General features: G+C 35.4%; 2 protein-coding genes across 3 annotated transcripts; both read right to left on the bottom strand.

Annotated features, from left to right (window-relative positions):
* Positions 1–12: 12 nt before the first annotated feature.
* LOC118853303 (olfactory receptor 4C15-like) lies at positions 13–3,954 on the bottom strand. 2 transcript variants are annotated; one of them, XM_036763323.1, is made up of 2 exons: positions 3,056–3,954; positions 13–46 (listed from the first exon to the last, which is right to left on the bottom strand). In XM_036763323.1, the coding sequence occupies exons 1-2, from the start codon at positions 3,952–3,954 to the stop codon at positions 13–15; spliced, it is 933 nt and encodes a 310-aa protein (XP_036619218.1). The 2 variants fall into 2 exon arrangements, with proteins under 2 accessions (XP_036619218.1, XP_036619217.1); XM_036763322.1 differs by lacking the exon at positions 13–46 and having other exon boundaries at positions 3,022–3,954.
* Positions 3,955–10,123: 6,169 nt separating this feature from the next.
* LOC118853914 (olfactory receptor 4C11-like) lies at positions 10,124–11,056 on the bottom strand. The gene has a single exon (XM_036764153.1). The coding sequence runs from the start codon at positions 11,045–11,047 to the stop codon at positions 10,124–10,126; it is 924 nt and encodes a 307-aa protein (XP_036620048.1). The 5' UTR covers positions 11,048–11,056.
* Between the last annotated feature and the right edge of the window lie 2,573 nt (positions 11,057–13,629).

Raw genomic sequence — 13,629 nt, 5'->3', positions numbered from 1 at the left:
TTACACATATATTTATACATGTATGTTTTGAATCTTTGAGGAAAATCTCAAGTATCAGTTACAATAATGGATCTGGGATCTTTTTTATGTTCCTTTTTAATCATTCTTACGACCAATTAACAACTGCCCATCCTGTGCTACTCTTATCTAGATCCTTTCATTAAGCCACCACAATGGATCCACCCAGTTTTCTGTGGTACCTCCTAATTTTCTCCTAACATGTAGAATACACAGACATAGCCCTCTGCTTAGCCAGTTTGTTACTACTTTATTTAAAGCATACCTTCTTTTGATAATATATTTCTGTGGTAATATCCATTATTCTTGCATAATAAAGTAGATTTTGTGTAATAATGGGTTACCCCATGTTCACATGTCTCATATGTCTGTACATTGTCCTTCGTGTGTTGGCTGCATTTTCATTCATTTAAAAAATAATTAACTTGTTTATTAATTTTAACATTCAATTTTTAAATTTTGAGTTCTACATTCTTTTTCTCCTTCCCATCTTTCTCCAACATGTTGAGAAGGCAAGCCATGAGATATCACTTGTCAAAGTGTAAAGTCCTGCCAGCCATACTTACATTTTATTCTTGTAGAAAAAAAGCAAAAAAAAATATCAAAAGTGAAGAAAGTATGTTTCAACCTTCATTCATAGTTCGTCAGATTTCTCTATATAGAATTAGATAACAATTTTCATCATGAATTCTATGGAATTTTCTTAGCTCATTGTCATGGTGGAGTAGCATGTTGAAGTACAATCAGAAGGTCATATTGAATTGACATTCGGGTGTGAAATAGAGAGTAATGTATAATGATCAGGAGTCATCTGTCTTCTACAACCATGGACTTGGCCCTCAGTAGGCCACTCTCTTATTGGTGACCTTTTCACTTATCTTCCCAAGAATCAAGCTCCCAAGTCACAATCAAAGATCTCCTCATGATTTCTTCGGCATACTCCACCCCCTTTCCACTTCTCTATTATATATTATTTATCATCAATAAAGTACAATTGCCATGAGGGCAAAAGTTACCTTGGTAATTTGTATTAATGTCCCTAGCACTTTGCACAATGTTTGTGTTTAGTGAGTTCAAAATAATTGCTTTTTCTATCCATCCATCCATCCGTATATTTTTGTATAATCTATGTATCAATCATTTATTTAGCAAAGTTGGAAAGAGAGGTTGTGAAAGACTTTAAAAGCTAAACAGAAGTCTGGTCCCTCATGACCAGTCCATTAGCACTTGTCTGCCTTTATTTTTATATACTCCTTTTAGTTTTCTCACCCCAAGTTTTGCTTCCTTTATCAGGGCAAAAGGTCCAAACATAGAATTTTCTCTTTAATAATGTGGCAAGAACCAGCCAGGAGACTTTTTGAGGGAGCCTCTTCTGTCATTTATCACTAAGAAGTAGCCTTCTCCACTTCCTTGCAAGCCAGCATTTGGGCATTGTCTGATAGAGTGCTGGAGTAGACAAGGGCATGTGAGTATTAAATGACAGAGGCAGAATACATATCAGCCTAGATCTTGAATCTTCATATACAGACTCCATGCACTATTCCATTCTGCTACAATTAATTTGTTGGGATTTTTTTGTTTCTTTGTTCTGCGTTCTCTAATCTCATTATTCCTATTCCCCCTCCTAGTGACCTACCCAATCTCAATTTCTTGAATTTAATTTAATTTCCTCTTCTTAACTTTTTCTCTGTCTGTCTCTGTCTCTGTCTCTCTCTGTCTCTCTGTCTCTCTCTCTGTCTCTCTCTCTCTGTCTCTCTCTCTCTCTCTCTCTCTCTCACACCAATCAGTTGCCTTAATTTGAATGGCATTTGCTTTCAGTGCCCCATTGAAACAAGTTGATTTAATTCACCCATTCCATACTCCATTCCCCATCTAATCTGAAATCTAATTCATTTTAAATGAATTGAAATTATTTTGAATGAATGAATCTTTTCTTCATTCTTGTTGTGGCTTTCGTACAGAACAGAAATTCACCTGATATCCCATTCTGAATGACTATGCTCTCTTCTTAATCTCTCAGAGCAACTAAGAAATCATGAAAGATTAACAGCAACAAAGTTAAAAACAAAGTTCATCTCTTTCTTCAAGTATTAGAAAGTGGTAGTATTTCCCAGTGACACTATATAAAATCCTCTGATCTGATGTTTTTTTTTTCTATTTCTATCCCATCTTATTACATTATCTCATCCCTCAAAATATTATTTTTTTTTTACTTTTTGTACTTTTTTACTGCACTGCATCATTTGTCCTTAGATACTTAAAGCAGAGTTGATTTATGTTCCTTGTTATAATGCTGTTTAGACAAATTGGGGCTTTTTAAGAGAGGGCAACCAAAACTTTAAAAACCCTTTAAATAAAGATAGAGGAAAACATTAATTTCATTTTTATGGTAACTGAATGAATTTGATTTTCTAATGTGTTTGGGTTTTTTTATTTATGTGTTTAAATAATCTTTTAGCATGTCCTGCTCACATATGGAGTCATTTAAAAGAACAACAAATATATTTCCCATTTTTGAAATTCATTTTTCCCTAATAGTTAAATTCAACATTGCAGGATGTTATATGTATGTCTAAAGCCACCTTCAAAAATTTTGGAATACTATATTGTAATTATTTAATTACCTATAAATGAATAGTAGCCCTTTTTCTTCACTAAATTAGTTCCTCTGTTTCGTGAAGTTTATTCTCTTCTATCACTGTGAAATTTGTTTGTTAAGTTACATCAGTGAAGTGTGAATCAAATGCTTCTCGGTAACTTAAAATTATGATTTATCTGTATCAGCGTTCTATGTGCTAATAAAATGTGGTTGTGCCTTTTGCTGCCTGTACTGCTAAACATATCTCCAGTGTAAATTATGAAAAAAAATAGCCTTAAAATAATTTTCCTCAGCTAGACACTTAAACCTTATACTATCTTTTTTGACTATGTTTTAAAGGTGTGCAGAATAGTCAAGTCAAGATGAGACATCTAATTTATCTTTTAGAAGATTCCTTAAAATATTTATTTTTCAACATTAATCACTGTTTTGCTCCACAGTTTCTTCATGGCATTTTTCATTTCTGTATTCCTGAATGTATAGATCAATGGATTTAATAAAGGAGTTAGAAAACTATAAAATATTGCCACCATTTTGTCAAAAGAGAACGTAGTAGGAGGTCGTGTATATACAAATATACATGGTACAAAAAATAAGACTACAACTGTGATGTGGGAGCCACAAGTAGAAAGGGCTTTGCGACGTGCTGCTGTGCTGTGTGTCCTTAGAGAGTGCAGGATAACTCCGTAAGAGACAAGCAACAATGAGAAGTTGATGATACAGATAAAGCCACTGTTGGCCACAACCATCAGACCAAGCACGTGGGTGTCAGTACAGGCAAGTTCTAGCAAAGGGTACAAGTCACACATAAAGTGATCAATTACATTGGGGCCACAAAAGGGTAGTGGAAGCATAAAGAAAATCTGAATCATGGAATGCAAGAAGCCTCCAGACCAGGCTACTCCAACCAGCAACAAACACAGGTGCCGATTCATGATGGTCATGTAGTGCAAAGGCTTGCAGATAGCCACATACCTGTCAAAGGCCATGGATGTGAGGACAATCACCTCCACACCGGCCAAGAAATGTTCTGCAAAAATCTGACCTATGCAGTCTTGGAAGGATATGATTTTCCTTTCATAGAGAGAGTCTATGATAGCTTTGGGGGCAATGACAGAGGAGAAGCAGGCATCTAGGAAAGACAGAAAGGCTAAGAAGAAGTACATAGGGGAACCCAAAAGAGAAGGGGTGCAGATGATGGTCACAACAATAAACAAATTCCCCCCAACAGTTGCAATGTAGAAAACTAAGAAAATAACAAACGCAATTTTCTGAATATTTGGATTCTGTGAAAGTCCCAGAAGAATGAACTCAGTCACATGACTTTGATTTTCCATTTTTAAAGGACATAAGAGCCCTCTTAATCACTGAGTATCTGCAGAAAAGACAAAGAAGAACCTTTAATCATCAATATTAAAGCACATGTTCAAAAGCATATTTAAATATGTCAACTTTAATGACATTTGCAAACAATGTGGCTTTATTGATTATGAGAGGTTTTTGAATACATCTTCAGACTATATGAATAACAGGAGGCCTTTATGATCCAGATTTCCCTCTCTGTTACCCTCACCAATTTCCCAGTGCCCGTTTAAAACAATATTTGCAGAAATGAAAATGATATTCTAATAACATTCTCAACAATGTACAGTCAGTCAATCAATTCATTGTTCAATATGTCTTGCAATGTAGCCTAACATCATATGAATCTTTTGAAATATGTTATAGTTTGCTCTCACATTGACCCTGTAGTTATTCTGTACCATCAGTTTCTTTTTCCCCATTACCATTGCTCTTATCTTATCTCCCTTATTTTCTACTTGTAAGGTGATTTTTTTAAAAAAATTCATTTATGGTTTTACATTTATCTTTATTGAATTTGGATGAATGTTCCAGATGACAAGGATTTTTTCCCCCTGAATACTAGCTAGTATCCAATGGTTTAGCAATCCTTCCGGGATTTCTGACACTGTATAGTTAATAAAATATCTCATTTATGCCTTCTTTCAAGAAATATATATTTATGATTATATAAATAGACATCTACATATACACAGATGCACTTATACAAATATACACGCAGGTGCATATGCATACATATGCATATATACATGTGTATCATACGTACAAAAGCACAAAAAATTCTGGGATATTCTACAGCAAACTTATTTTGAAGATGATTTTGAACCATTAATAACCTCCCTGCTCCCTCCCTCTTCTTCCTTCTCTGTCTCTGTCTGTCTGTCTTTCTCTGTTTCTCTGTCTCTCTCCTTGTGTCTCTATCTCTGTCTCTGTCTCCTCTCTCTGTTCTCTATCTGCCTCTCTGTCTCTGTCTCTGTCTCTCTCTGTGTCTTCTTCCCTTTCTCCTTCTCTCCCTCCCTCAGTTACTATGGGTTTAGCTAACATCAGTTTCAATCCCACATAACCAATTATCTATTAAAAATTTCAAAGTAGAAATCCCTGAAACTTCTTAACTACAATATCTCCCATATCATTTTCTTGAAAACCTCTAGTAAAGAGGGGCCTGTCAATTCCAGGGTTATTCCTACTTCTGCCACTGACTTCTGGGTCTTCTGATTTATGTCTGTTTCACACCCACAGGACCCCTCCCGAGAGAGCAAATTGCAGCTAGGTTTACCAAAAAAATATGAGGTTAGATGTACATAATTATTTAACACCTATCTCATAATAATAAGAAACTAGAACCTCCTCTCCTCCACTCACAAAAAAAAATAGATAGATAAATAAACAAATAAAAGGTTTAATCCCATGGATTGCAATGAGGACAGGAGATGACTACCTATGTATTGTTCCCCATCTTCTTTTGCCACCTCATAAAAGTTATTCTATTCCAAAATTCCCTCTCCTCACTTTTTGCTTCACACATCCATGCATAGTGAAACTTCTTATCAATAAATAGCCTAATCTATGCCATCAGTGAGACCAATTGCCTCTGAAATATCTCGTACAGATCCGCCCTGAACCATCCCCCACCTACACATGAATTTCTTGTTGATATAAAGAATTACCTAATCAGTAAACTCTCTCTGTCAGTAAGATCAACAAATATTTTGAAGTTTTAAAATTGCGCAGAGGCACTGGAAAGATCTCCCAGATTGTATATATCAAAAGTAGTATTTCGGTTCTTCCAGAACATGAAACCACACGGCCTTTCTTCTCAGATCTGCCCATTTACGGACAAACTCCCTTTCTTGACGTTTCCAGGTTGGCCGAGAACTGCTGCTGCTGCTGTCCCTACTACTGCTATTACTGCTACTGACGCTGCTACTATTACTACTGCTGTTGCTACTGCTGGTATTTCCTTCTACTGCTACTGCTGCGGCTGTTACTACTACTACTACTGTTGCTGCTGCTGCTACTACTGCTACTGTTTCCTCCTACTGCTGCTACTGCTGCTTTTCCCCCTCCTCCTCCTCCTCTACTTTTACTACTGTATCTATATAAGAGTTTCTATTTTTCTCTCCCCGAACCATTCCTTCCTAGGAGTTGACTGATACAGAAAAATCTGACATGCTCAAGATTTGAAGGCAAGTTAAACGATTTTGCCTTTAATTCTTTGAACTTGCATTCTCAGCTTCTAGCTGGCATGTAGCAGCAACCTGATTAACGCTTTTTTATAGATTGGTTGATTGATGTACATACTCCTGGTGTGCATTGTTTTCCTGAGCTACTGAAAACAATTTATAACTTGTGAACATTTTTCTTATGAGGAAGCGCCCCCAAGTCATTAGTGTATATTTTGTGGCAATCAAAACTCCTCAGCTCAGCTCCAAGCTTCTTAAATTTGATAGGACCTAGGACCTGCCAGAATTTCTGATGTTCTGGCCAGAAATCAAGTTCACCTGCATGCCCCCAAAGAGGAAGGGGAAATGGGCAGTGAAAGTACTGTGCAAATCAAAACATCTGAAGGTTGCATTTTGAAATGCATTTGGCCTGATAAGAATTTCTTAAAAGGAAATGTGTATAACATGGTTTAAGTCTAAAGAAGATCAAGAAATTGTATATGTATGTGTATTAGTGCAATCGAAGACAGGTTTTTAAGAAAGTTTGGACAATGATGTTAGGAGAAAAATAAATGGGAGTAGTAACAGAGGATATAGACCTGGAGCCAAATGATGGTCTCTTTGTCTCTGCCTCTCTCTGTCTCTCTCTTTCCTCCTTCTCTTTCCCTCCCCTTCTCTCCCCCCTTTCTTCCCCTTACTTCCCACTCTCTCCCACTCTTTGCCTCTCTCTCTACCCTCTCTTTCCTTCTCCCTTTGTATTGCTCTCCTTCTCTCTCTCTTTCCAACTCCATTCTTTCTCTCCCTCTCTCCCCCGCTTTCTCCATATATCATCTTTTCCCTTCTCACCTTATATGGCACAACGCAAAATCACAGCTGATTTGTCCATTAACTATATTTACCAGATAGAATATAATGCTTCAGGTTGGTTTCTTGTTGAGGTTTGTTTTGTTTTGTTTTGTTAGTTTGTTTTTATTATTTCCTATTTACACCTTCCAGAAAAAAAAATAAATACAATGATTTTATTTCTGTCCAGCCCTTGATTTATTCCCCTTCCCCATATGTTAATATTCTTAGAAAAAATTAAAAAAAAACATATATTCTCTGTCTTGATAAATATGTCAATCCTTAAATGTATCCTGGGAGTAAAAGTATTACCTATTGGTGAGATTTTAATAAAACAGAAAAAAAGCTGTCAAGCTTCATTCCATATAAGTAGTCAATGTTAGTCATCTAAGACCTGTATAAGGCAAGACCTTAGTATTCTAGACAGCAGTGAGATGGTGAACAGACCATCAGTACATTTGTCAGGTCCTGTTGCTGAGATGTTCTATGACCTGTGAAGGCTTGCTTAATTTTTCTATGTCTGTGTTTCTGCATCTGCACATAAATAGGAATGAGGCATCTCACCAATATCACAAGTGTCATGTACAGTGAGACCAATTAAATATGAGAATAGAAATAACTATTCACATAGACATATATTTAATTCCAAGAAGTACCAACTGTATGCATTCCAAAAGCTGGGATGAGTTATTTCTACTGTTCCTGATTAATATGCCTTAAGTAATGCATCTTTCATTTTCTGCCCTAATTAATTAGCTTCCCTGGTTCTTCATCTCCTAGACAATAAAAGCCAAAGTCCTTGGTAAAACATCAAAAGCCCCAAAGAATTTAGCCCTCAATATTTTTTCCAATTGTTTTCCTACTTTTGTCCACTTTGACTAGACTTCCATTTCCACTAAGTTAAAAAAAAGGAAAAAAAAGTTATAGAATGTGTGTTGAATAGAAAAATAAAGACACAAAGTGATGAGATTTTGATCATTAGGTAAAGTCAAAGGTCTTGGATAAAAAGCCTGGGGAACGGGAAGAGTAGGGGCAGAGTGAGGAATGGTAAAAGGGAGAGTGAATAGAGATTGCATTGGGGTTGGAGGGAGCAAAAGGGGGAAAGTAATTACACAAAGAAGATTTTTTTCATGAGTTCATCATCTTACCATCACTTTACTCACTCCAGGTATGAGGTTTTCTTAGAGGATGTTGGGTCTTGGCCACCTAATATTTTGGGAACTCATAACTCTATTTCCTTATCCCACATGCCTTTTAAAGACCAGAAGAAAGACAGACACCGAGTCTATTACAATAGAAAGTTGGCCTAAATCTGCATGGTTCAGGTCTCTCTGCCTGGTTTTCTTAGAGCCTAATGTTTTTCTTAAACAATTATTTATAGTGCTTGCATCAAACTTTAGAAACTTAGAGAATTGACAGCCTCCAGGGAAATGATGGGTGTTCTTTATGGGGAAATTGGCTCCATCAGTGAACAAAGAAATTTCCCAGTCCAATTTGGTCTAACCTGATCTGGAGTCAAGTCTTGGCTAAAGCAGAAAACCCGTGAACTGGATCTCCCCTGCAAGTTTCTTGTCCTGCTAGTATTTAGCTAGTATTTATCTCTTCATAAATGTCATTACCTCTGAAACCAAAAGAAGCATTTGTATAGGGTTCACTGTGCCCTTTTGAATACCGCATCATCTTACCCCAGAAAAAGTATTTTCTTAAAATCATCAAATATTACAGATAAAAGGATCATTTTGTGTAACATACTCAATGTAGAAATGGTGGACTCAGGTCCAGAGAAGTTTAGTGAACATCTTTCTTAACACTATAATTTTTAATGTAGAAATATTCAGGAGTAAACTGAGTGTTTCAGCTTAGCCCAAGCATCTCTAATCCATTTTAAGTAACATCATTTGCATTTTTGCATGAAGGACAATTAATATGTGATTTATTAACAAGTATTCCCATAAGATACCAGAAATTTATTGCAAGGACTAGGTAAGATTTCGTATGATGCTTTTCTGGCTTTTTTGGGTAATATTTTTACTATTCTGTAAATCATACGTGAATTAAGACGGCATCTTTCTAAAACCTAGTATCTGCCCCTGATTATAGTTTCGTTTTCTTTACACAAAGCATTTTTTTAAAATAAATGTTTAAAATATTGTAACAATGTATCCTTCCCAAAGACTTCTTGCACCCAATTATAGGACTTGGTGCCCTCTCTCACATGTGGCTACTCCAGAAACTATAGCTCCTGAGATCCTATTAATATGTGATTTTTTGATCAATCATTTAATGATTGACTTTTAATCCGTTTCAACCAAAGGAAACTGATGTTTCAAAGAAAGACAAATTATAAATTAACATATTAAGAAATAGCTAAAGAACATTTCTCTAGTAGAAATGAAAACATTCTTCTTTCATGTCATGAAGATTTTCCTACATACTTCAAGAGTGAAAAAGATTCAAGACAAGAATAGAAAGGGGAAAAGTGGAATAGGCAGAAGCATAGTACCTTGAAAATAGCACTAAGGTTGGACTAAAATCCAAGATTTCTGTCATTTAATATTTATATCAACCTAGGTGAAATGCTTAACCTTTATGGTCCTCAGTTTCTCCACATATCAAGTGAAAGGGTTACATTACATGACCTCTAACCTCCTTTCTCACTTGAAAACTATGAATTCATTAAATTTCTTTCCCAATCAATAGAACCCATATACATAATAGTGGCACCAATATGGGGTATACAGACACCAGCTATAATTAAAAATTGTAACCATTCATAGTGCTGCCATTCTTTTGGTATTTGGGGCTGAACATAATACAATCATTAGTCATTCTGTATTTAACTGCCTACATATTATTCTCATAATGTCGGGGGTCAGGGACAAGTGCAAGCAGACAATATCTCTGCATTTTGGTCCAAATCTTCTTTGATAAAGAAGAATGTCACAATCATTTATTGAATACCTATCATATTTCAGGCACCGTGCTAAGCACTTTGCAGTATTACCTGAATTGATCCTCACAAGAACCCTGTGAGGTAGATGTTATTATTATTCTCACTTTACATTTGAGGAAACTGAAGTAGACGGCTGTAAAGTGACGTGCCAGTAACTTGAGGTGGGGGGCGGGAATGCTAAGTATGCTATTTACCATGTAAGCTTACTCTGTTGCTCCATAGCTTCCCCATAGCATGCTTTACTTCTGCATTCCTCAGGGTATAGATTAAGGGGTTGAGCAAAGGAGTTCCAATGGTATAAAATACAGACACCAATTTATCCACAGGGAAGACAATTGGGGGCCGAGTATATATAAAAATACAAGGGACAAAGAATATAATGACCACGATTATGTGGGAGGTACAGGTGGACAAGGCTTTACGTTTCCCTTCTGCACTATGATTTCTTAGGGAGTAAAGGATAAAAACATAGGAGGTCATTAGAATTGCAAAGCTTGTCATGCATACGACCCCACTATTGGAAACAACCAATAGGTTTATCATGTGTGTGTCAGTGCAGGCCAATCTCAGCAAAGGCTGCAAGTCACACAAATAGTGATCAATCACATTGGGACCACAGAAGGGTGAACTCAAGGCAAGGAAGATCTGGGTGATAGAATGCAGAAAAGACCCTACCCAGGCCAATATTACTAAAATCCCACACATCCTCTGGTTCATGATGACTGTATAGTGCAGTGGCTTACAGATGGCCACATAGCGGTCATAGGCCATGAGGATAAGGACCAAGACTTCCATGCATCCAAAGAAATGCATTCCAAATAGTTGGGTCATGCAGCCATTAAAGGAGATAGTATGCTTTTTGGAGAGGTTGTCTACAATCAGTTTGGGGGCTGTAGTACTAGAGAAACAGGAGTCTGCAAAAGACAAGTGAGTCAGAAAGAAATACATGGGGGCCCCAAGTGTGAGACTGGTCTTGATGGTCAAAATGATGAGCAGGTTTCCTAACAAAGTTGCAGTGTAGAATATCAAGAAGATGGCAAATACTATCTTCTGTTTCACTGGGTCTTGTGTCAGTCCAAGGAGAATGAATTCAGTCACATTGTTTTTCATTTCTAAATATGCAATGAAAATTGTAAGGAGAAATAATCAATGCCTAAACAGAAGAAAGTAGCATTTGAAAAACAGACTGAGGGACCCTGTCTCACTGAATCATTGTTCACAAGTATTTCAGTGTTACTTGTACCCTTAAAAATCTTACATGGAATGTTACGAAAATATAATAAAATCTATTGCTATCCACCCTCCACATTTCTTGAGCTTGCATATGAAGGAATAATTTTCTATGTCAGTGAAAGTACAGAGTATGACTTACTAACTAAATTATTGAAGTTAATACTTGCTGAAAACTGACATTCTCCTTGCTTGTTTCTTATTGTCCTGGTAGAGTCAATCTTATTTTTTTCTGTTATTACAATATCTCATAGGTTTAATTGATAAGAAATTTTCCCTTTCGTTATTTCTACTTCTGATCTCTGGTGTAAATTAGAGAGGAAAGTCTCTCTTAACATATGATAATTCTTCAAATATTTCTAGATACTATCATGTCCTCCTTAAATCTTTTATTTTAATGAAAGGCATTTCCAGGCATTTAAACCATTAAATGGCACATGATATCCAATATACTCACCTTCCTCATTTTCTATGGAGGTTTTACTGCTTGTAAATATCCTTTCTAAACTGTAGCACATTGAACTGAGCAGAATACTCCAGATGTGGTCTGACAAGGTCAAAGCACAGTGTGATTATAAAAATCCTCATTTTGGAAAGTACATCTCCTGTAATTTAGCAAACATTTCAGTAAATGTAGGTATGTATTTATGTATGTATGTATGTGTATTTATGTATGTATGTATATACGCATGTGTAGCAAATACTATGAACATATATACACATGTGTATAGGCATATACACATGTGTATGCACAAATATATATACATATAACATCTAATCACACATATATTAATTTGTAATATGTCATCATTGTCATTGTGTTCATCTATCACTGTAGTGACAACATCAAAAAAGGAAATAAGATTAGTCACATGTGAATTACTCGTACTCAAATTCATTGGCTCCTGTGGATTATTACTTGCTTTGAGAATGATCACAAATCATCCTTTAACAATACATTTTTTATATTCTACAAGAATTCAAGTCAACCTTATTGGTTGCATTTCAAGAAACTACTATCAGTTCCTTTTTCAGAAAAATCATTCTTTATTTCATCCAAAAAGTAAGAGAAAAATATTAATAGTTTCTGTTTAAAAGGAGTTTCCTTTTCATTAGGGGGGGAAACACCAACAACTCATAGGACTAGATCTGGAACTGACCATATAAATTTCTGGTTAAAATTCCTCATTTTACAGGTGAGGAGACTGAGTATAAAAAATTTTAAGTGATTTTACCAAGGTCACATATGAATTAAGTGAAAAAAATAAGATTCAAATTTATGACCTCTGACTGTAAATTGAGCTATCTTACAAATTTACTATATCATCTTACAAGTAAAAACATTCGTGAATACAATTGATAAGTGGTCAAAGGATATAAACAGGCAGTTTTCCAAAGAAGAAAAGAAAACAAATTTTAGTTTTATGAAAAATTGCTCTAAATAATTATTGAATAGAGAAGTGCAAATTAGAACATCCTCAAGATATCATTTTACACCTACTTGATTAGCTGAGGTAATTGTGGGAAAGTGATGGATATGAGAGGGGATGTATAAAAATTGGGACATTAATTCATTGTGGGTGGAATTGTGAACTAATCCAAACATCTTCGAGAGCAATCTGGAATTAAGCCCAAAGAATTATTAAATTGTTTGTGCCCTGTGACCCAGTAATTCCCCTACTAAGTCTATTCCCAAAGATTACCAAGGAAAAAGAAAAAAAAAGGACCTATACATTCTAAAATGCTTATAGAAGTTCTCTTTGTGGTGACAAAAAAACACGTGGAAAATTGGGGAATGCCTGTCAGTTGGGGAGTGGCTGAACAACTTGTGGTATGTGATTTTGATGGAATACTGCTGTGCTAGAAGAAATGATGAGCTTGATGATCTTAGGAAAAAAAACATGGAAAGACCTGCATGAAATAATGAAGAGTAAAATGAGCAGAACCAAAAGAACATTGTATGCAGTAACAGCAACGTGGTTTATGAATATTTTTGAGCAAATAAGTAATTTTGACTATTATAAATGCAAAAATTAACTATGAAGGACATATGAAGAAAGTTGTATCTGCCTCCAGAGAAAGAACCAGAAATATACATACATATATATGTATACATATACTATGTATGAATGTACATGTATGCATGTATATGTGTATACGCATGTATGTGTGCATACATATATACACCCACATATGCATACATATACACAATACATATTTATATAAACGCATTTGTGTATGTGTGTATATTTCGGTATCTGTGTTGTCTAATTGTAGTTATCTCTACTTCAGGGGGAGGGAAAGAAAATAAGAAAAAGAATGAAATTTACATGAAAACTTTATTATATATTTCAAGGGAATAATAAGTTGCACATAATAAAATTGCACTATTATATTATACTATGTTATGAAAATGCTTGTTTTATTCTGCAAATCAAAAAAATAAAAGATTTCTAAAAATA

Source organism: Trichosurus vulpecula, chromosome 6, assembly GCF_011100635.1.
Source record: "Trichosurus vulpecula isolate mTriVul1 chromosome 6, mTriVul1.pri, whole genome shotgun sequence".
Taxonomy (NCBI): Eukaryota; Metazoa; Chordata; class Mammalia; order Diprotodontia; family Phalangeridae; genus Trichosurus; species Trichosurus vulpecula.
The sequence above is the reverse complement of the archived record's forward strand: the minus strand, read 5'-3'. Positions and strand labels throughout refer to the sequence as shown.

Bases quoted from the DNA above. Each gene is read 5' to 3' on its own strand.
- LOC118853303 (XM_036763323.1), bottom strand. From the start codon at position 3,954: ATGGAAAATCAAAGTCATGTGACTGAGTTCATTCTTCTGGGACTTTCA. The intron at 47-3,055 runs GTGGAGCAAAAC...CTGATACTTGAG, and splicing joins AAAAATGCCATGAAGAAACT to ATTTTCCTCAAAGATTCAAA.
- LOC118853914 (XM_036764153.1), bottom strand. From the start codon at position 11,047: ATGAAAAACAATGTGACTGAATTCATTCTCCTTGGACTGACACAAGAC.